This window comes from Zonotrichia leucophrys, chromosome 4A, assembly GCF_028769735.1.
Source record: "Zonotrichia leucophrys gambelii isolate GWCS_2022_RI chromosome 4A, RI_Zleu_2.0, whole genome shotgun sequence".
NCBI lineage: Eukaryota > Metazoa > Chordata > Aves > Passeriformes > Passerellidae > Zonotrichia > Zonotrichia leucophrys.
The window spans coordinates 17,992,118-18,012,973 of record NC_088174.1 but is presented as its reverse complement, the minus strand read 5'-3'; the positions used below and the strand labels follow the sequence as shown (position 1 = coordinate 18,012,973).

The 20,856-nt window shown below is 44.1% G+C and overlaps 1 protein-coding gene and 1 long non-coding RNA gene across 4 annotated transcripts in view; one reads left to right on the top strand and one right to left on the bottom strand.

Annotated features, from left to right (window-relative positions):
• Positions 1 to 14,893, bottom strand: part of DIAPH2 (diaphanous related formin 2) — a 169,668-nt gene extending 154,775 nt beyond the window's left edge. For all 3 annotated transcript variants that reach the window (XM_064712729.1, XM_064712728.1, XM_064712730.1), the window contains exon 1: positions 14,658 to 14,893. In XM_064712729.1, the coding sequence (XP_064568799.1) occupies positions 14,658 to 14,774 (117 nt within the window). In that variant the 5' untranslated portion in view covers positions 14,775 to 14,893. The remainder of the gene's footprint in view (positions 1 to 14,657) is intronic.
• A 79-nt stretch (positions 14,894 to 14,972) lies between these two features.
• On the top strand, positions 14,973 to 16,221 carry LOC135447769 (uncharacterized). Its single transcript, XR_010440299.1, has 2 exons — positions 14,973 to 15,326; positions 15,418 to 16,221. It is a non-coding gene; the product is annotated as an uncharacterized LOC135447769 (long non-coding RNA).
• Positions 16,222 to 20,856: the final 4,635 nt, after the last annotated feature.

Here is a 20,856-nt window from a genome sequence, read left to right as displayed (position 1 = left end):
ACTGCACACCAACATCAACAGTCATTATTGAGGAAACATTTGGCTCATGAACCTTGCTCAGCTGACACAAAGCAGCCATGAAAGGAGTTCAGGCCTAGACCTCATGGGGGACAGAATTTCAGAAGCATTCAGAAATCCGTGGGACAGTGGAGAGGACTGACCCCAGCTCCCAGGTCAGTCCCCACTCATTCCCTCCCAGCAGGATCATGGAGCCAATCAGAAGTACAAAAGCAAGAAACACTTGATGGGTGAGATATAATGTAATAACTGATGGGAATAAAGAAAATAAAGAAACAAATAAAGCCATCATTTGGCACCAGCAGGCCAATGCCTACCCAGCTTCTGAGCAGCTGATGATTTGGAAAAACTGCTCCTCCCCGCCCTGCAGCCCTGCCTTTGCTGCCCAGCAGGATGTAAAACGTTTTGGAATGTCTTTGGTCACTGAGGATGAGCTGTCCCAGCTGTGTCCCCACCTCCAGGCCACCCACCCTGCTCCTGGAGGGAGCTCACAAGAAGCAGAAATCCTGCAGACTGGGAAGGGCTGTTCAGCAAGAGCTGAAGCACTGGGGGGTTCTTTCTGTCTGTGCTGTTTTGGTCACAATGTGACACAGCACCAGATGGGCTCTTCTGAACCAGCTCCACCTGAGTCTGACACACACCTGCACATCCAGGTGTTGACAGCAACCTTTCACCTTCCAAACTGTCACATCTCAACACCCTTCCTTACACCTCTCCTGTATTATCCTCATCTGGGCTTATATTTTACAAATATGGAAAATATCATCTTGAAATCAAAGCTAAGATGTGCACTTACCACTCTGGTAAATAAACCTTTAATTGAGACTGCAGAGAAAAATGAAGTAAAGCCTGACCCTGTTTTTAATAAAGAGACAGCCAGGCAAGCAAGAAGTTCTGAAACTCCATATACATTTTAGGAACTACTTGTATGAGAACATTTTTTCCCCTTCTCATTTAAGTACTGTCAATCTCTGCCAGAAGCTGGAACAGGATCATCTACCCCATCTCTACACTTATATTGCATTTGTCACTCAAACTCCTCTGGGCAAAGTACAGAACACTAAAACAAGATAGCACACTGCATTTTTTCAGACCCAGATTTCCTTCTGGTGCACAACTCCACTGCTGCCAGCAGCCACTCGAGATAAGCAGCACATCTAACAGGTAGCAGAGACACTGCACGGAGCTGCAGGCAAAGCCAAGGCACTTCTGCACCCACAGATCCTCACAGCATCTGACAATCTCTTGTGCTAACAAAGAAATTGCACTTCCAGGCTGATTTCAGAACATAACCCAAAAGTAGTTTACCTCCCTAGAAGGAAATTTAAGATACTGTAGATTCTGTAGTCCTCCAGCATTATTCTTTCTGCCATCTATGAGGCAGCCAGAGCAACACAAGACAAAAATCTGCACTTTCCTGGCTTGTTACAGACACTGAGTCCCTGTCTGCAGGAGCAGCCCAAGGGAAAAGGCTTCACAAAAATCCCTGGGGAAACATTTGCAGATAAGGGATATCAAATTAACATTTATATCTAAAACACATATACAATTTAAGGCAGCTGTAGATCATCTCTCTCTCCTAGTTAAAATATCAACACAAAGCACAGAATTTCTTCAGCATCTATACCAGAGAACCACTTCCTACTCACTTACTTAGTTCTGTACTTAGAAGATTTAAGAGATAGAGATTCTCCCTTTCAAACACAGCCTTCCCAGTCCTTCAACAGTTAATATCATTTTCTAGTCCCTCTTCCCAGTCTGACTTTACTCTGTGCATCTGGCTACTTTTATAAGCACCGACAGATCATGACAGAAAATCACACAAAAATAATAACATATACTAATGCACCTGCAGCAGACAATTCTTTATCTCAAAAGGCCTCAGCCAAGTTAATATTCAGAGTAATTGAAATCTTGCACATGAGAAGAGTAGAAAGATATTTGTGGATCACTATATTTTCTGATGCAGAAATCAGTGCTTCCTCATGCAAACAGCAGGCAGGCAGCAACAATGTCACATCCACAGAACCCAATTACTTGAGGCGATTGCACCAACTTTTAATACAAAATTCACAGCAAGTCTACTTTTTTACACCTTTCCCTAACTTGTGTTTTAATAAAACCTTCCAAATCACTTAAGCTGGCCACGAGTTGTACACTGAGGTGCACTTACATGGATTGATTGTTTTTAAGTATTACTTTCTCATGTTCTTAATTGTTATGCTCAGGAGTCTCACTCTCAGCACAAAAATCAAATCAGCAGTACAGTAACTCCCAGATCACCACGTGCAGAATGAACAAGGATCAGCTGGGGAACTTCTAAACCTATCAGCAATTTTCCCTTTACTGCCCAGCAAGTGTGATGTGCTGGAACACCCATCTCTGCAGCCAGGCTGCAAGCTCAGGGAACTGCTCCCACTAAAGCTCATTTTCTAGGGGTAGCAACCAGAAACTTGACCTTCTCTCAGCTTCCATGCTTTTTTCTTTTTTTTCTTTTAACTGTGCTGATATTTCCATTTTCTAAAATCTACCTCACCTTCAACACCTGCAAAAGCCATGGTAAAGCCCCACTCAAGGACAAGAGCTTTTAATTTGCACACAAGCAGGAAAGGAATAACTTCCCAAATGAGCACCTGAACCCAAGGAGTTTAAAGGGACAAATCCCAGCCTGGCTAATATTTGAAGTATAAAAAGTTGTCTGCATCTTGAATGTAGGTCTTAGTCACAAAATAGAAATCACTCCTACAACCTCTGTTCTTCAGTTCAGAGAATGAATAATGTTCCCATTAGACAATTTAGCCATCTGTTAACATATTCAGTTTTGGAATTAAATCTGAAAAGGCACCTAGGAAATGGTGAAAAGATACCCAAGCTATAAAAGCTGATGTGCAGAAACCAGGACTACACACTCATTTAGGCCTTTCAAGATCTTTACCCATGATGAAGTATACCTGGCATTTTGTGAATTATATTTTTGCTAATTTTATTACTAATGTTTGTTTTAGCATAATATTTTTCACACTTTGAGGAGCATTCACCATGCTTTCAGAAAATCCTTGAAATGACTGTTGTCATCCATCTGCTTCCTCCAAAACACTTGAATTGAGCAATACCAATGGTTTTGTTACTATTGTTGTACGTTTACATTTGGGCTATATGACACCATATGGAAAAAATCTTGTTTGCCTTGCAGCTGCTTGCTTCACAAACTCCTTGAATGTGCATTATTCAATGTTTTAAATGAAGGCTTAAGCTGAGCTGAGCATGGAGGGAAGCACGGGCTGCCCAAATGCAGATGGAGAAGTGCTGGCATCCCTGAGTCAGGGCAGGATGGCACCACCGCCCCCAGGGAAGCTGCCAGCCTTGCCCACTTTTCCCACTTTTTCCCCAGGAGAATGACCATCCACAAATGAGCAATGCTCCAGAAATACGTTTGATAATTCCCCGTGCTAAATAAAGCCCGAGGGTCAGGCAGGCTGGTAAATCATTAACAGCAGAGGGCACCAATCCTTAATCACCTGCTGGGAGATGCCTCAGCACTGCTCCCAAACAGAAGGGAGGGAACAGATGCCACAGGATGGGGATCATATCAGACACTCCCCTCACAAATGCCAGGGGCTGAGGTTTGTCAAGCAGCAAATTAATTCAGAAATTGGAAAAAAAAAATCACTGTAAACAAACAGTCAATTTCATCAGCTTTGTAACTGAAGATACAAAAGGAGTTGAGGAAAATACCTGAACTTTATATACATATATAAAATTTGAAGCTCAAAGTGCCATTACTGTTTTGAAAAGTTTGTTTCAGACAAGGTTTTCTTGGTGCTCATTGATAAGTAAGCTTTAAAAACAGAAGAAAATTATAAGCTTTTTCCAAAAGCTGCAGTTTATGTCAATCTAAGCCAACAAAATTGCTGGGTGTGAGACACAGGGCAAGGGTGGCAGCAGGACACCCAGATCAGGTTAGGCTGATCTGAGACATCTGCCAGTGCAGAGGGAAATGAAGGAAGTCCTGGCATTTTCCAGAGGCACAGCTGAAATGCAAACACTGGCCATCAGCAGCTGTACCAGACAAGGGCCCACACCCCTGCTCCCCAGGCAGAGCCAGGAGCTGGGCCCTGCTCTGCTCCCTGGGCACTGTGGAGGTGCAGCAGCCTTTTCATTAGAGACAGCGTGATCTCCATAGCACAAAAACACAGGCTCTCCTCAGGATGCTCTACAGCTTCTACATTCCTCACTTCAAACTATCAACACAGTTTGCTGTTAAAATTTCTGCAAATTAGGCTTTGGAAAGAGCAAAGTTGCTTTCCTGCAAAGCAGAACCACACTCAGCACTGGGTCTCTGCTGCCTCCTTTTCAAAAATGTGGTTCACTTGAGCTTTGAGTTTTTAGGGAACTTGGCTTTTGCTTTTTTGGTATAATGTTATGGTGAAGTGCTTTTTGAAATATTCTGGAACAGTTAAACTGGAAAAACTATGTCAAAACAACTCCTGACATAGTAAGTGCAGATTTATCTTAATTTTATACTGAGATAGAAGCAGTGGGAGCTCTTTGCTTCCATGCCAGAGGGAGCACAGAGCAGTTTTTGTGGCAGCAATACTCGATGTGCACGGAGTTGCTGCTCCCTGCTCTGGCCCTCCTGGGTGCAGGTGCTCACTGGGACACTGGGCAGCTGCTGGGCTGAGCGGGAGCTGGTGCACAGCTCTGAGTGGGCCAGTGAAAAGCAGTGAGAGCAGGACTCCTTTTGTGCCTCACTCTCTCAACAGACACCTTTCCATCATGACAAGAGTCACCTTTGCTCTGACTGAACTGCAATCCCAGTTTTTACCCTTTTAACACAATCACACACCTTGAACCTGAAATTAATCTTTTGTTGTAACCCAAGTATTTTCTCTCAAGAGGAGCAACTTGACAGAGTTGGTTTGAAATTATCTTAAAAATTGAAGCAGAAAGTGCTTTGAGAAATTTCTTCACTCTAATACTTAGACACTTTTTACATTTCAGCTTAGTTGCTTCCTCTCTGACAGGGTGCACAGGACAGCCCAATAGCCCTGCAAGGGACAGGCTCAGCTTCTCTAAACTTCTCTTGCTGTTCTGTGAGGAGATGGATTTGGGAAGATTTTTCACTGCATGCTGCTGGTTGTGTAGAACATCTCTTGCTCTTGTGGGTACAGTAAACACTGAAATAAGTGTCAGACTCCATTTGGATTTTTCCTACAAAACCATTTGAGAAGTTAGACTGGCAGAATGCATCTGTTGGGAGAGGACTGACACTTAAAAATAAAGCAGAACACCCACAGCAAGCTGCAGGAGCTTCACTGGATACTGGGCAGTTCCTGGAAAATGGAATAGATTGCCTTTGATAGGCTCTGAGAAAGTGAGAACATGTGTATCTGCTTTGTTTGGGTTGTTTTGTAAGTAGTAAGAAAATCCAACCAACCAAACCACAGCCCACAAACAAGCTGGCAGCACAAGGGGTGCAGGGAGCCAAAGGAGCTGCAATTCCTTGTGAAGAACATTCATTTGTCTGTACTCAGCAGACTTGGAACATGGTCCCAGGGATCATGTCAACAACTTCTTACAATAATGTTGTCTGTCTTCCAAGACAGACCTACAAGTAAAGAGCAAGTACTTAATCAGAGCAGTATTTGATCCCTGCATCACAATAAGCTGGTGGTAAAGCCCCTTTTTTCTCCCTTAATAATAAATGATGTGATGCTAAAACCTGAAAAATGAGTAGTGCTGCTGCCATAGCAGGCAACTCTGGCTTTTCCTCACAGAACTGAAATTCAAGATTAAATAATTTCCACAGGCATGGACCACAATGTACTCAACAGGCAAAGAGTATTGGGTTGAACAATGTACAGCTGCTGTGTCACACTCCAGGTCTTCCTGCTCTTTTCCCTATTCTTTCCTGTTTGTAACAGCATCCTCAGAAGATTATTTGTCCTCTGGGGAAGTAGGAAATGAAGCAGCATGTGAGCAGAGAGGAATTACATTGTACTTCATAATGAGGAATCCCACGGTATCACTTGACTTCAGTACAGGTGAGGGTCCCTATTAAGAGGAAACTGGAATTCAGGACAATTAGAGAAACTTGTCACAGATTATGGAGAATCCGTTATTTTCTGTTAAAGGAGATAAACCATCTTTTTTCCTTTTTTGCTTATCTTAAGTGTTCAATGTGCTTTGGCTATCTCTGAACACTCACATGAATCTTATAGAGGTTTTTCACTAAACAATTCTTTTGAAATATCAAATGTTAACTGATGGGAATATTGCTTATCTTAGAAGGCATTCAGGAATTAGTCTGAATCACAGAACAGTATAAACTAACCTTAATGGATTTAGGAAGCCTGTCCTATCCACCCAAGCTCTGTCTGAAGTTCAAATATGAATGCATATTAAAAATGAAAATTGCCTTTCTGGTTTTCAGGCAGAACCTTCACCAAACCTCTGCTGCACTCTTCACCTTTCCAGTTTGGGAACATCTCCACTAAGCTACAATAAACTGGAGGATGCAAACAAAACCCAGTGCTGTGAGTTTGTTACTGTACCATTCCCTTCAGGGTGCACAAATCAGATAAAGTCAGTGTGCAGCTCCCAGGAGGGGCAGGGCCAGCCTGAGGGATGGCAGTGGGCTCAGCTCCTGTGGCACTGTGGAACTTGGCACAACAACTCAAACACACATGGTACCAGGGCACATTCCCAGCCTGATGTGCTTTGTCTTCTTCCTTCTTTATGGAAATTCTCCCCTGTTCTGATACAGCTGGGACACACAACCCCTTCAGCTCTCATTAACTGTCAAGTTCTCATCTCCTCCTGTACTCACACAATTACAAATGCAAACATCCAGCTCAGCTCCATTATGAAACCAAAGTACTTCAGAACTTACTCAAATTTAACAGACAAAAATAATTCACAGCAAGAGAAAGAACACCAAGAACCAAAATGCAGACAAGGAAGCAGAAAACTTTCTACTGCACGAGAATTAACAGCTTGTATTCTGTTATTAGGAGCTAGAATCTAATGAATCTCACGTTGGCTTTGTGTTTGTTCCTGACAAAGCCACACTCATTAAAAACACTGAGCCACAGGCACCCTTAAAGGCCATTATAACAACCATCATTAGCTCCTACCATATTAAGAAGGAGTAATGAACTGCAGAACTAACATTTCTCCTGACCAAGTACTCATTTTGGCTTGTTCCACCATCCCTGAGCCCAACCTGAATTTATACAGAGCCACTGTGAACACATAATAACCAACTAACTGTGACAAAAAGGTGTCCACGGGGACACTGAAGGTCTCAGGTTATTTCCTCTCACCTTCACACATAGCATGGAGCAGTTTGTGTGACTCCAGCCAGGACAAAGTCATTAATGTTTGACCAGCTGATCCCTGAGCCAAGAACCAGGCTGTGTCCCTCAAAGCAACCTGCACCCAGCAATGCTGCAATTCCCTCAGCCTTTGGAACCTAAAATTACAGCTGCTGCTCTCCTGGCTGAAGAGCAACATTCCTGCAGCACCAAGGGTTGGGATTCTACACCACTATTCCCCAGATATTTTAGTTTTTTTGTTTAGAAACTTATTCTAAACTGCAAGGTAGCAGCACTCAAAGTTCCACAGTCCTCAAGCAAGTTCTTATGTATTTATTCTGACTCAAAGGGACAAACTAAATGTGTTAATGGGGTCTTGTTATAAAAAGAAAAGTTCATATTTCCACTATAAGTAGGGCAGCAGTGCGTTAATATATATATTTACACACACAAAAATCACTAAGGAATACAACTCAGTACCTTTTCCAGAGACATTGTTTTCAATCAGTCACTTTTACAGTAACATTTTCAGCCTTTGAAACAAGTTTAAATTGTTACAAATTGAAAAGATTTCTAGTAACAGTATGCAAAGAACACGTGCAGGCAGCAGACACATCGGACATCCACCACATTCATCATTTTCCCCAATACCCTCCTGTCTCCCACGATTTCCCTGAGGATCACTCAGAGGAAGGGAGCCTGACAAGAGGCTGCCTGCCACAAGCACCACCCCAGCTCTGCCCTTCCCTCACTCTCCCAAGAGTTTCCTGTTGACACGGGAGGAGCCTGTAGCCATTAGAAACTCCTCAGAACAGCCCTGCCTTACACAACACACAAGGTGTGGTGCCGTGACACTCTGCACTACACCTTCAGGCCAAATATTACCACACCCAGGTGAACCTAAAACCTTCAGGAGCTGTAGCAAACCATAAAATTCCCATGTGCGGCTTGTTCCAGAACTGAACTTCCAAGGTATTTCTCCATTTCTGTAAATCAGAAGAGTCCATGGTTAGATCATGATGTACATCACTTTATTATTTCACTGCCACAGCAGATCCTTCTCAGATCTGTGCTGCTATCACATCATGTCCAGGTGATCAGGAGAGGAGGGCTGAAAAGCAGACACAATTCCATGGAACTGGTGGATGAACTTTAGACAAATTCATCCAACAGGAGTTATAATGTGCCATAATTCCAATCTCATTGGTTCTAGCAAATAATCAGAGAAGAGCAAATAGCACAGGGATGGTTCTGACAGGTTCATTTCAGGACCTTGTCTGTCCCACTGCCACACAGAACTGATGCCAGCAGAGCACCAAGGGGAGCAGGGAGTGCTGCTCCCTAAAAAAGCCAATTCTGTACCTGGCACCCCCTTCTCCCACACCATTTATTGTTACCAGGTAGAACACATTTGCCTTGCAGGCTGTGTTGGTGCCACTTCTGTCACACAACATCCCACCCATCTGCCTGGGAGAAGCCACAGGTGCAGGTGGGAATCCTTGGGCTGCTCACTCCTCCAATGCTGCAGCAAAAACCACTTCACTCACAAGATTTGAAGATCAGTTTGATACAAAACCAATATGCAAGTTTAAGACAAGTCACCTTTGTCTACCTGCAGCTTTATCAATTGCTACACAAATACTAAAGAAGGGTTTTCAATTGTTTGAATCTCCCAAAATTATCTGTTCTACCACCATAGCTGATTTTAAGGAAAAAAAAAACCTTATTTCCTCCTAAACAAAGTTACTGCATTATTTTTTGTAAGGAATAATGATATAAAAACTTCAAGCAACTGCTAAAACCACTCATTTGAGTAATCTCCTAACTTCTTGTGCTTCAAGGTTGAACAAGCAAAGTGATGAAGAACAAACTGAAATTGAGAGTTGCTCCAGCAGCAGCTGACATTGCTTGTTGTACCCTCAATTTGGACAAGGATGAAAAGAAGCAGAGGGATGTTATTAGCCATTACTGCTTTATTGTTTACTTCCAGAGAACTGCAAATGATGCAGAAAACATGAAGTTATCTTGTAGCATGGGGAGAGGCAGATCTTGTCCTCCTGCTGGGTCACCAGTAATCCCAGTTCTGGGACACCAGAACCAAAGTTCATCCGGGCACATTGGACATCCAGCACCACCTCCAGCTGCCGTGCCCACTGCCAGCTCTCACAGCTGCCTTTCACCCAGCCTGGTGGAATCTGCTCTGTTTGCAAAGCTTCCTGCAGGCTCACAAGTGCTCTACAGCTTTGTCTCACAAGGAGTCGTTCAGGAAGTTTAATTACCACAGACAGGCTTATCACTGTCTCTATCACCTCACACGGTGTCAACAGCAATTCCCATTACAGGCTCCAGCATTGACCTAAACATCAGCACCAAGCCAGCCCCACCCTCCATGTCAGCAGCAGTGCCCGGCCAGGACAACTCCAAGCAACAGAAGTTCCAGAAGATATTCATTTTACTCTTCAGTAATGGTTGCACCCTTGATAACTTCTGTCCTGGTTCAGGGCAAATTTGGGAGAAAAACTGTGTGCTTCTTCTTCCCCCCGTTGCTCTCAGAACCAGCCCTAAAGGTGCACAATTATTTCGGGGTTAGACAGACCAATGGGGGTACCAGCATCATAAAGTCACCCAGGACAGCTTTGCTTGCTGGAATATCCTGATTTGAGCTAATTATCCCAAGACTCTTTTAGAACACAAGCATTTTGCTGCACTTCCTCACACATACACTTGAAACAAGAACTCTCTGCAGGCAGGCACAGATCTCACTCAGAGACACTGTGATTTCAAATCTAAGACATTTGATTTGATTGCCAAAAATCTCTGCTCAACCTGACTCATAGTTCACGTATGCAGTGCACAGATATCTAAAGGAGTCATGCAAGAAGAACACAGTTTGTTGGTTTTTTTGGTGGGTCCTGCAGCACACAGTCTGACAGGGTTTGATAGGCACAACTTCAATCACCCCACTCCTGCACTGATATGGGTGGTACAGCACAGCTGGGAAACCTCTCCCAAGCACACTCAGATTACTTCTATTTTAAAGTAACTCCCTAAAAACTTTTATCCCACTGTTTGATGCCAGGTTATGGCACATGAGTCAGAATGCTGAGTTCCTAGCTTTTCTCAAAGCTCACATGGTTTAAAAGACTTCAGTGTTAAGCACAAACAATTTCTGCTTTTAAAAGAAAATATGAGATGCTCCTTGGGTGAATCACCAAATCCTCTTGCTCTCCAATTAAAGGAGCTCTCTCTTCCCCCTAACAATTTGTTTTGCAAGTTATTTACACAACATCTTCCTCCTAATCTGATTCTAAAGGCCACATCACACTCAGAAGGCAGCCCCTTTCAGAAACGTGGTCTGTAGGAAGTGGAGAATCCTGCACTGAGGAGCTCCCACACAGACCTGGAGGGAGCCTGGGGGTACAGCAGTGAGTGTGAGCATGTCCTGGCCACGACGAGCTTCTGCTAATCCTACAGTGACATGAGATGTTCACTGGAATTAAAAACACCACCAAAAACCACTGGTCACATTAATTTCTAGTCAGGCAGTGCTCTACCACTCCCAGAGCACCCCAAATCCTGTTATAGCACCTCTTCTCAAGTGCTGACTCACAGAACCACAGATGTTTGAAAGGATCTCACTTCTTTTCTCAGGGCACCCACCAAATTCACATCAGCATGCTAAAGACTCTGTCCAGGTTCAGAACTTGAAAACCTCCAACAACAGTGATCTCAGTGTCTCTGCCCAACAAATAATTGATCATCCTTCAAATCATCTTCCCCTTTTAGTCTCCTCTCCAGCTCCTTTTTATGACCTCTGTCTCCCCTTCTTCTGCCACGAACTTTTGTCAAAAGTCTGGCTTCAACTTCTCCACCACCAAGATGCTCAACTTTCCAGGCCCTTGGTAAGCAACCCCAGCTCTGTAAACCAGAGCAGACACCCTCAAGCACTCCCATTTCCTAGGTCCCTGACAGAATTATCTATTTCCCATGTGACTGAAGCGTGGAGGAGAGCAAAGAACATCTGAGTTAAGCATTAACCAACAGAGGAATCCCAGCAATCTCCCTGACAACCTTAATTTAGAGTGTTTGCCCTAGCAGAACAGGCATGCCGTAAAACAAGCAACTTAGCATGTTGCCAAACCCATGAGCTGCTCTCTGCCACCTCCTGCCAGCCTATTCTCAGGGCTGACGTGAGATCAGATGATTGTTTGCCAAAACAATCTAGATTTTTTCTGCCCATTTCACTGTAAACAAAAATGACGACAAAAATACCAGGCACTTATTCCAACCTCTAGTCCTTAAGCCAGAAAAAAAGGAGGAGGAAAAAAAAAACAAAAACACCAACCCAGAGCTCCCTCAGCAGCAGTTGAGTCCAGGTGCTGTTAACACTGATACCAAACTTCAGTAAAATATTCAAGTTTACACACTTCTCTATAAAAAGTGGAACTAAATTTTCATTGTGCAGCTCAGTCACATTCAACAAATTGCATGAAACCTGAACACCTCTCCCAACTACCTAAAGCAGAAAATAAATGAATTAGTAGTCCTGATACAGCTCACCCTTAATTACTTGCGTACATAGTCAATTGTCTTACAGAGAATTACTTCAAGCATTGTTTTCCTTCCCAGCACAGATTCTCTCCCCACAGCCCAGCCCTGCTTCCTGTCCATCAGGAAAAGTGCCATTGATCAGGCTGCAGCCCTAAAATCCCCACCAAACAAAGCCCTGCTCGTCTGCAGGCAGAAAGCACTGCACACCTTTTAGTTTCAGATGAAGAGAACAGGGAAATGAAAACCTTCCACCTTTCTATTCTAGTTTCCCTTCCCTCAGGATAACGACTTCAGTTGCTAGCCCTCTGTCACCTACAGCCATTTTTATCATAAAAATATCATTCCTCTGGACTCCTTCCCAAGGATTTGCCTAATTTCAGCTGCTGTGCCAGGAACCAGAAATACTTTCTCCTCTGTGTGCAGCTGCACAGGCTCTCCCAGCAAGCCCTTGCTCAGCACTGCCCTGGATGTGTGAAATCAATTTGGGAGGAGGCACACTCCTGTCTGAGCTCCTGGAATTACACCCAACACCTGACAGGGACTGCAGGCTGATTCACCTCTGCACTCCATCAAACTCCATGGATTATAAGTCACAAAGATGAACCAAGAACATCTCCACACCCAGCTGTGAGGAACTTTGGATATGAGCTCAGCGACAGCTCAGCACAGCACAAACAGCGTGGCTTCCTTGCCACAGGTCCCAAACACATCTTTATCTTGCACAAAGAGGAGAACAGGGGTGAGGTGCAAGTAAGAGTGCTCTGCCAGTGCCTGGGGACACTGCCAGCCCAGCAGAACCAACTCGTCATTCCCATTAAAGCCAGCACAATTTTGTAGGAGTACTCTCCTGTATGATGGATGAAGCCTTTCCCTGATTACAGCCTTGTTCTTCCCTTACAAACCCACGGTAATAATTGCTAAATCTGGCTGTCCAGTCACTCCAACTCAATTAAAAGCACACCTGAATCCCAGCCCTTTTTCTCCCTCAAAAGTAAATCTCTCTTTGTGTCAGGTACATCATGTCCAGAGTGAAAAAAAAACCTGCTTTCCTATTCAGCCCACTCACTCCATTCCATCATCAAAGGCCAGTCACCCACCCCAGGGCAAAGCTATCTTTCAGAAGGCTCTGATTTGAGCAATACATCCCTGCGCTGATCCAGGGTGCTGCTGGACTGCAATCATCCACCCCCTCAAGAAACAAATGCACACTGCTGTGAATGAAGTCAAATATTAACAAAATGTTCTTTTTTCCACTCAATGGAACAATGAAAGTTTATTCTAGTGATTCTAAAATAAGTGAATAGACCATGCAGCGGAAATAGGCATCCTGTTCAACCCAATTTTGAGCTCATTTCACTTTGATTTTTCAAATTATGTGTTTCTATCAGAACAGAGTTCTCTACTGCTAGAGCAAAATTCAAGTTTATGTTCACAGCTACCAAGAGAAGCACTTCCCTGAGTGATTTTTGAATCAGTTCCCTGCAGGAATCTTCAGGCAGGGAAAGCATCTTAGATACTTCAGCAGGAAATAGTAGGGGTAGTTATATAAACATACCCAAAGGTGCTGTTTATACAAAGTTTATCCTATGCAAGGAAACACGAGTTTGTTTCCAATAACACCATGAAACAAAACAAAACACCACACGAGCTTATCTTTTGCCAAGATACACTTTGTGAATTTTAATACAAGTTCAGTAAAAGTAATTTATGCTTCTGATTGTCATCCCCTGAAACAATTACAACTTTCAGTAACTTTTCTACGCCTCAATGTTAAATTTACCAACTTCCCCAAACGCTAACTTCATGTTGAGGAAAAAAAAAAACCACCCACAACAAGAAAAATCCCAAACAAACCACAAGAATCCAAACTGCAGTAGTCAGGCTGATATCTAAAAGCCAGCAGATAATCATTAAAGGAGCACACGGTGGGAGAACTTCAATAGCGATACAGTTTTACCAGCATCGGGGAAAGCCCTTGCAACAGGTTAAATAAAGTTTGTAACTTGAGTACTCTCTCCAAGGAGAGGACTCAGTGAGTTATAAGTGTCTGCTACACTGTTGCTTTTGGAAATACAGCAAGCACTGAGTTCAACAGGGTCCATTCAACACGTGAAACTGACAAATGTAAACAATAAACGTAAACACTGTCACATTACAGCTTTCGCTGCTGCAGCACGTATGAACTGTGATACAACCCAGTGATGCTGCCTTGAACTCCACCTGTATTTTCATTTATCAGCTCTGTCGGTAAACTAACCAAAGAGTACAGCCATTATAAGCAACCGCAGTCCTGCACAGGATTTACGTTCCAAAAAGCCATAAGACACCACCCAGTCCGTGAGATTGTTTTCCCATGAAGTGAGAGGTTCCATTGGCAAGCACGTGGTTCGCATGGCGATCACCGCGATGGTTCTGGATGCTTCAGCGGGGCCGGCCGCACCCGGCTCCGGCCGCCGAGCGGGCACAGGTTGCGGAGCAGCGCTGTCCCTGTGGCTGTCCCCGTCCCCTCCCGAGCGTGGGAACTCCTCCGCCGCCGCCCGCGCCCAGCGCCCACCCCGGCCCCGAGCAGCGGCACCGCGGCCCGGCCCTTCTGGGCTCTGCCTCCCCCGAACCCGCACGGAGCCCCGGAGCGCGGAGCCGCCAATCCCCGGCAAGGCTCCCACGCCCCGCGTTCCGCGCCGGGAGCGCCGCATCCGCGCCCCCTCCTCCGGCTGCAGCCGCCGCTCGAGCCGGGGCCGTTCCCCGCTCCCCGCCCGCTCCCGGCGCGCTCACCAGCTTGGGCTTGTTCCGGCTCTCCTCTTCCGCGGCGCGCCCGCCGCGCTTCGCGTTCATCCTGCCGGAGCTCAGCGGCTCCTCGCCGCCCGCGCCCGGAGCCGCGTGTCCGTCCATGGCTCCGCGGGGCTGCCCCCGCCGGGCCGAGCCGAACCGAGCGGAGCGCTCACGGCCGCACCGGCCCCATGGGCCCCCCGCGCCCGCTCCGCCCGGGGCGGCTCCGCTGCTCCCCCGGCCCCGCCGCGCACGCGCACGGCCCGCCCGAGCCACCGCGCCTGAGCGGGCGGCGCGCGCCTGCGCCCTGCGGCAGCGGGCAGCAAATGGCGGAGCCGTGAGGGCAGCTCGGAACGCCCCCGGGAGCGGGGAAGGGCCTGGCTGCTGCCCGGGCCGGGGTTATGGCACGGGGCGCTGGGAGGGGCCGGCGCTGCCCGTCCTGCCGTGGGCGGGGCACCGCCGCTGGCACAGGTGTCCGCAATGCCCGTCCCACCTGGCCTTGGGCACGCCCAGCGATCCTGGGGCGGCCGCAGCTGCTCTGGGCAGCCTGTGCTTAAGGCCGCCCCAGCCGCACAGCATTAGGATTTCTATTAGGATTTCTTCCTAATATCGAATGGAAACCTTCGCTCTTCCAGGTTAAACCCATTCCGCCGGGTCCTGTCTCTACGTGCTCTTGTAAATTTTCTTGCCCAATCTTTGGTGAAAGTTCCCGGTAGGTTTTGGAAGGGCGCTTGGAGCACCCCAAAGCTGCCTCTCTCTTCCGCAGGCTGAGCAATATTTGAGTCATCTGCCTGTGCCCATGGATTACAGCAATGGAAAACTGTTTAAACCATTTATGTGGATTCCAGAATCCCTTCGGCCGAGCCTCGCTGTGAAAACTGAAGGACTCAGGATATATCAGCGTGGACAGAGGAACATCATGGGTCACACGTCTGGTTATTAAAGGCGTCATGTTGACAAATGTCTTCATATCAATATTGTGGCTATTTTAAAAGAAAAATGTACATTTTGGTGTATAGCTGAATCAATACCTGCTAAATTATGTTAAATAAGCAGTGATGAACACCATCGTGATCTATTGCTTTGGTGGGACAAGGGCAATCCTTTGGAGTTCACATTCAGATACAAATATATCCATTTATTGCCCTCTAGGAGAGGGTCCCAAAAGGCAAACAAGACAGAATAGTGAATTTCTGATTTGTGTCTAGTACATACACAGTGATACAAACCTGGGATTCAGGGGGTTGTCCATTTCTTGTGACTCTTTGAGGCTTAGCTGAGTACTGGGGGAAATATTTACCTTTTAAATCATGAACACCTGTTGATAAAATCTGACAATACCACCTTTCAAATAAAAGGACAGCTCTAAAACTGGCAGGTGTCTTGAACTCAAAGTAGAACTTTGGCAGCAGAAGTTACGGGGTTATAAAATATGGCAAGCTCTGTCTAGATGCTCTGTTCTAAAATTTCCTTTGAGATCCATCTCTTCCTTCCTGTGTAAATCTTCCTTTTTCTCATTCTGTTCATTTTAACAATAATTATTTGGACATAGTTTGTGATACAGTCTTAACCATACCTAAGTTGTAATGATGAAATTAATCAAGTCATCATGAATTTAATCATTTCTTTGCAATGTCATGTTATTTCCAGCTGCATCCATTTATAGTTTACAGGTTATCATTCTACAGTACCAGTTTAACAATGGCTTGTTAAAAATAAATGCTCAAATCTGTTGTTTTGGTTTTTTTTCAATTAGCTCTAATGACCATTTTGGGTTTTCTCTGCTGCCTCTATTTTTCTGTATTAAGCAACACCTGTATCTGGAGCACAAAGTTCAGTCAGTCCACATTCAGAGAAAACAGAAGAATTTCCAACAGCCTGGCATCTCTATGCACAAGTTTAAGAGTTTTTAAACCAAATTCTGTAGCTCTACTTGTTCAGCATAGCTTCTCCAGTGCTCAAGAACTTTTTGTCCTCAAATGTTCGAAATGTGCCACAATGCTGCTCATACTGCACGAGCCAAGTGTTCTTCAGTAAAACCTTTACATTAACCGACCTCTAAGATTCAGGAGCAGCTGGCACAAGATGCCAAAAATAATTTGTGGTGTGAGTGAAAGCAAGTGCACATGTGAGAAATCGAGAAAACTGAGCAAATGTACAGCCAGGCCTTGAGTTAATTCAGTTTTGATGGAGTAGAACTCGGATCACATCCCTGATTTTAGCAAAACATTAAAGAAAAAAGTGAAGTCAGGTGTGGGGACACCACACATCACTGCAAACATCACAGGGGATTTTTTGTTTTACTGCTGGTACATTGTAATTAATGTACCCTGGTCTGAGTGGTGGAGGAAGATGTGCAACCATCGGCTGCAGCTGCACCATGTGATGAAAAGTCGTCCCACAGCTGCTCTTGGTTCCCCTTCCTGGGCTTGCCTGCCCTCCTGGGACACATGGCTGCTTGCTTACCAGAGTTATTGCATTTTTTAACTCTGATTTACAAATGCTTTGCAAGTCTCCATTTGGAGATTTCAGCTGTGGCTTAGAATAGTTTGTGTTGTACAAAACATTGCTGCAGGATTTGCTGGAGACCTGCTTTTGAAAAGCTTGCCATAGATCAAGTGCCATTAGATCCACTTCACAGCCTCCTCAGCACAAGTTAAAGCCTGTTTTCTTTTTGAAAAGGTTTTTATTCATAGTGCTGCATTTTAGAGTTCTTCCCCCACCCCACTCCATTTCCAGGATTGAGAAACAAATATTCCATGTTTGAACTGAGGACCTTTATGACCATATAAACTCTGCAGGTAGCTCCAAACAAAAGGAGTGAAGAGATCCCACACAGCTATCCCAGTCAGGAAAACATTACAGGGAAAAGCCCCTCAAGATCAAAACGAAACAAAGAAAAACCCTCCAGAAAACCACAGCTCTGCCTGAGGCAGGCAGACACACTCATTTTGGCAGAGACTGCATTGCAGCATTTTGGCTCAACTCCGAGAGCAACAGTGCGGCCTGAGGGTGGAAACCAGCACTTGTACAAACTGTTCTTAACTTGGCTTCGTCTCTGAAGCAAATGGATTCAGAACTATTTATTACTAATATCATTTCACAACACTGCAACCATCTAACTCCAAAGAGCCGCTGCTCTGTAAAGTGCTGACATTTCTCCCTAGGTGTGATCTCAGTCCCATTCAGTCCCACAGCAGCTCTCAGAGATCACACAATCACCTGACAGCAACATGACCAGGCACTGACAGGCGTGAGGCGCTCTGAGCCTCCCCAAAAGGTGCGAGATTTTATATCTGAACTGAACCAGGCCTCTGAGGATGAGTGGCTAACCCAGCAAGGTGAGATCTTACAGCTCTAACACTCTCCCTCTGAACACACCAAAAGTTCAGTCATGCAGGCTTGCAGGAGGCACTCACTCCAAGTATATCCCAAAAGGAAAATGCTGCTGCATTTGTGAGAATTGATAATTCAGTGGTAGAATTTCCATTTGCCAGACAAACAGAGGTTTCTGCTTGAAAAGTGCAGCTGACAGATCACCAGAGCAGCGACAGAGTTTTCAGTCCCTGGGAAATGTTCTGGCCTCCACATTTCTAGAACTGAAGGAGAAAGTTAACAGGGCTGTAGTCTTTGTCCTAACTGCACTGGAGGAAAAAAAAGGAAAAAGTAATTACTCTGTATGCTACCAGAAGAGAAAACACACAGTATTTAACTCAACCACAAACAGGAAATCTGTTGCTAAGTCACCCAGCAGTACATTCCCAGCTTTTCTTTTCATCCAGAAATTCTATGTCATTAGCACAACCGCTGTACCAAGAGAACACACCACAGTCCTCCCCTGCTCCTGGTGAGCTGGAGGCTCTGCTCTCTTCTTGATCAGTGCCATCACTGCAGTCAGCTTTTACTCTCCTGCCTCTTCCTTCTTTTTGCAGCTTTAGTTGGAATCGATTTACATGGAGGAATTTTTAAAAATTCCTGAATTTATCTTCAGATGGAAATCAGTCTAAGCTTGTTGACAGTGCCTGAGAATGTGGTAAATAACAAGGAAAGCTGGGGTTGAATAGCTTATCTTAACAGGTGGGAAAATAGGATTAGAAGCATTAACTGCTAAGCAATTAAAATAAATGAAGAGCGTTAATTGCATATGAATAGATTGTCTCTATTGACAAAACTACCTCACTTTCCAAATAATACTCTCTTAGACTGCTTAATAAATATTATTTATTTGCAAACTCAAATCCACAGAAAATCCACTCACTGATAATTCCAAGAATTATTTATTTGCTAAAACTTTATTTAATCTCAACCACAATTTCCTGCCTTTCTGGAGGCAACAACTGAACACTCTGTAGTTTTTCTGTAAATGAAGCCACAAGAAGTCACTATCACACACATATAAAATTTGTTAGTGATTTGAAGGTACATTAAAGCATCTTACATGAACCTTTTAACAAATGTTAATTAAACTAATTGTGAGCATTCCTTTGAATGGCTCAGGATGACACTGGAGCAGGTTAATTCTCCCTGGCTGCAGTTTGTGTTTGCCCAGCTGGGAGGTGGCTGCACCACAGCTCCTTTATTGGGCTCTAAACTTCTCAGCTCCGAGATAACTTACACACTTTGCCTTGTAGGAAGAGGAAGTTGAGTTTCCCACCTATTGTTTAGGAAAGATTTCATATTGAATGTGTTGGGGAGGGAATTGTGCTTACAGCAAACCTGACTGACTAAATCCAGCTCTGATGTAAAATCTAAAGCTGGACGAGCTCTACCATTATTAAATGATACAGTATGAATATGAAGTTTACTTTTTTCATTAAACTGAATAAATGTTTTAATCTAGAAAAAAATCATTAGAGATTTTCATTTACTCCAGGCCAGGCTCCCCTAATATTTAGGGAACAATACATCAATAGAATTTTTAGGTTTATATATATTTTCCCAAGTGTTACTTCCCCGTTAGAAGCATTTCCCCTCCTTGATCAGTGAACAGATTTAGGTGAATTGTCTGGTCACTCTTTTCTCCATTTTCACCCCTCAGTCTATAATTCTAGATCCCAACAAGGTTTATCTTCTCCAAAAGATTTTCTGCTTCCAGATTTTAACAGAACAGTAAGAAAACATAGTTCCTGCTCCATTCATGCTTTTTAGAAACAATGAATGTATAAAAAATAACCCAGGGTTATTTCAGAGGACAATGTAAAAAATACAAGAAATTATTTTGCTTGATTTTGGATTTTTCCCTCAAGAAAAACTAAGCAAACTGCTGATATATGAAGCAATGGTGGTTAGTTAATAATTGATTCTCTTTTTTCCCTTTACTTTTCAAATATTCTATTCCAGAGAATAATCAGAACTTTTTGCGTTAGTACTTCTGGGTTTTTTTCCCAACATTTTATATTCTAGGACACAACTGCTCAATGTTAATAAAACACATTTATGTCTCATAATACTTTATGAGTTTTCTTCCAAGCCTGAAAGAACTGGAAATGATCTGTACAGAGAGAAAAAAAAAAAGAAAAAAAAAAGAAAATGTTATCATTATCACTAAACACTGTATTCCAGTTTTTAAACATACAATTATTATTACTCATATGTGCTACCCTACTTACAGTTTTTAACAATGCAGTACACATTTTTGATTTAGAGTCAAATCCCAACAGTAAGTGTGGATTTAAATGCAGTATCCAAGGTCTCAGTAAAAGCTATTAATTTTTCACTCTTTTTCTGTCAGGTCTGCTGTTTGAGGCCCCCAGCCCCTCTGTTTTACCTGGCTCTGACAGTGCAGTTCTGTCACTGCCTGCAGTTCTGCAGAAGAAACTGAAAACCTGTTTGTTCCCCCTGGCACTTTCATTTTCCCTGGAAGGCTCCTGGAGGTTTTCCTCTGTGCTGTGCCTCTCCCACAGCCCCTGGCTGAGCTCTCAGCTTATCCTGCTGTGGGATCTTCCCAAACTGCTTAGAAAATAGCTTTTGATGTTCCTATCTCACAGCACACTTTGCTTCTCAAACATGACTGAAGAGCTCAAAATAAACTCCTTTTATTGACTGCAAGGCTTCCCTTGACCACATTCAGCACCAGAGAGGTTTCTATTTATCCTGCTTTTGTACATCTTCACAGCTGTTCACAAAAACTAAACACCACAGCAATTTCCTTAATAAACCACATTTCTATGGCTGCCCAGGGCCACTCAAAGCACAACACAACCAA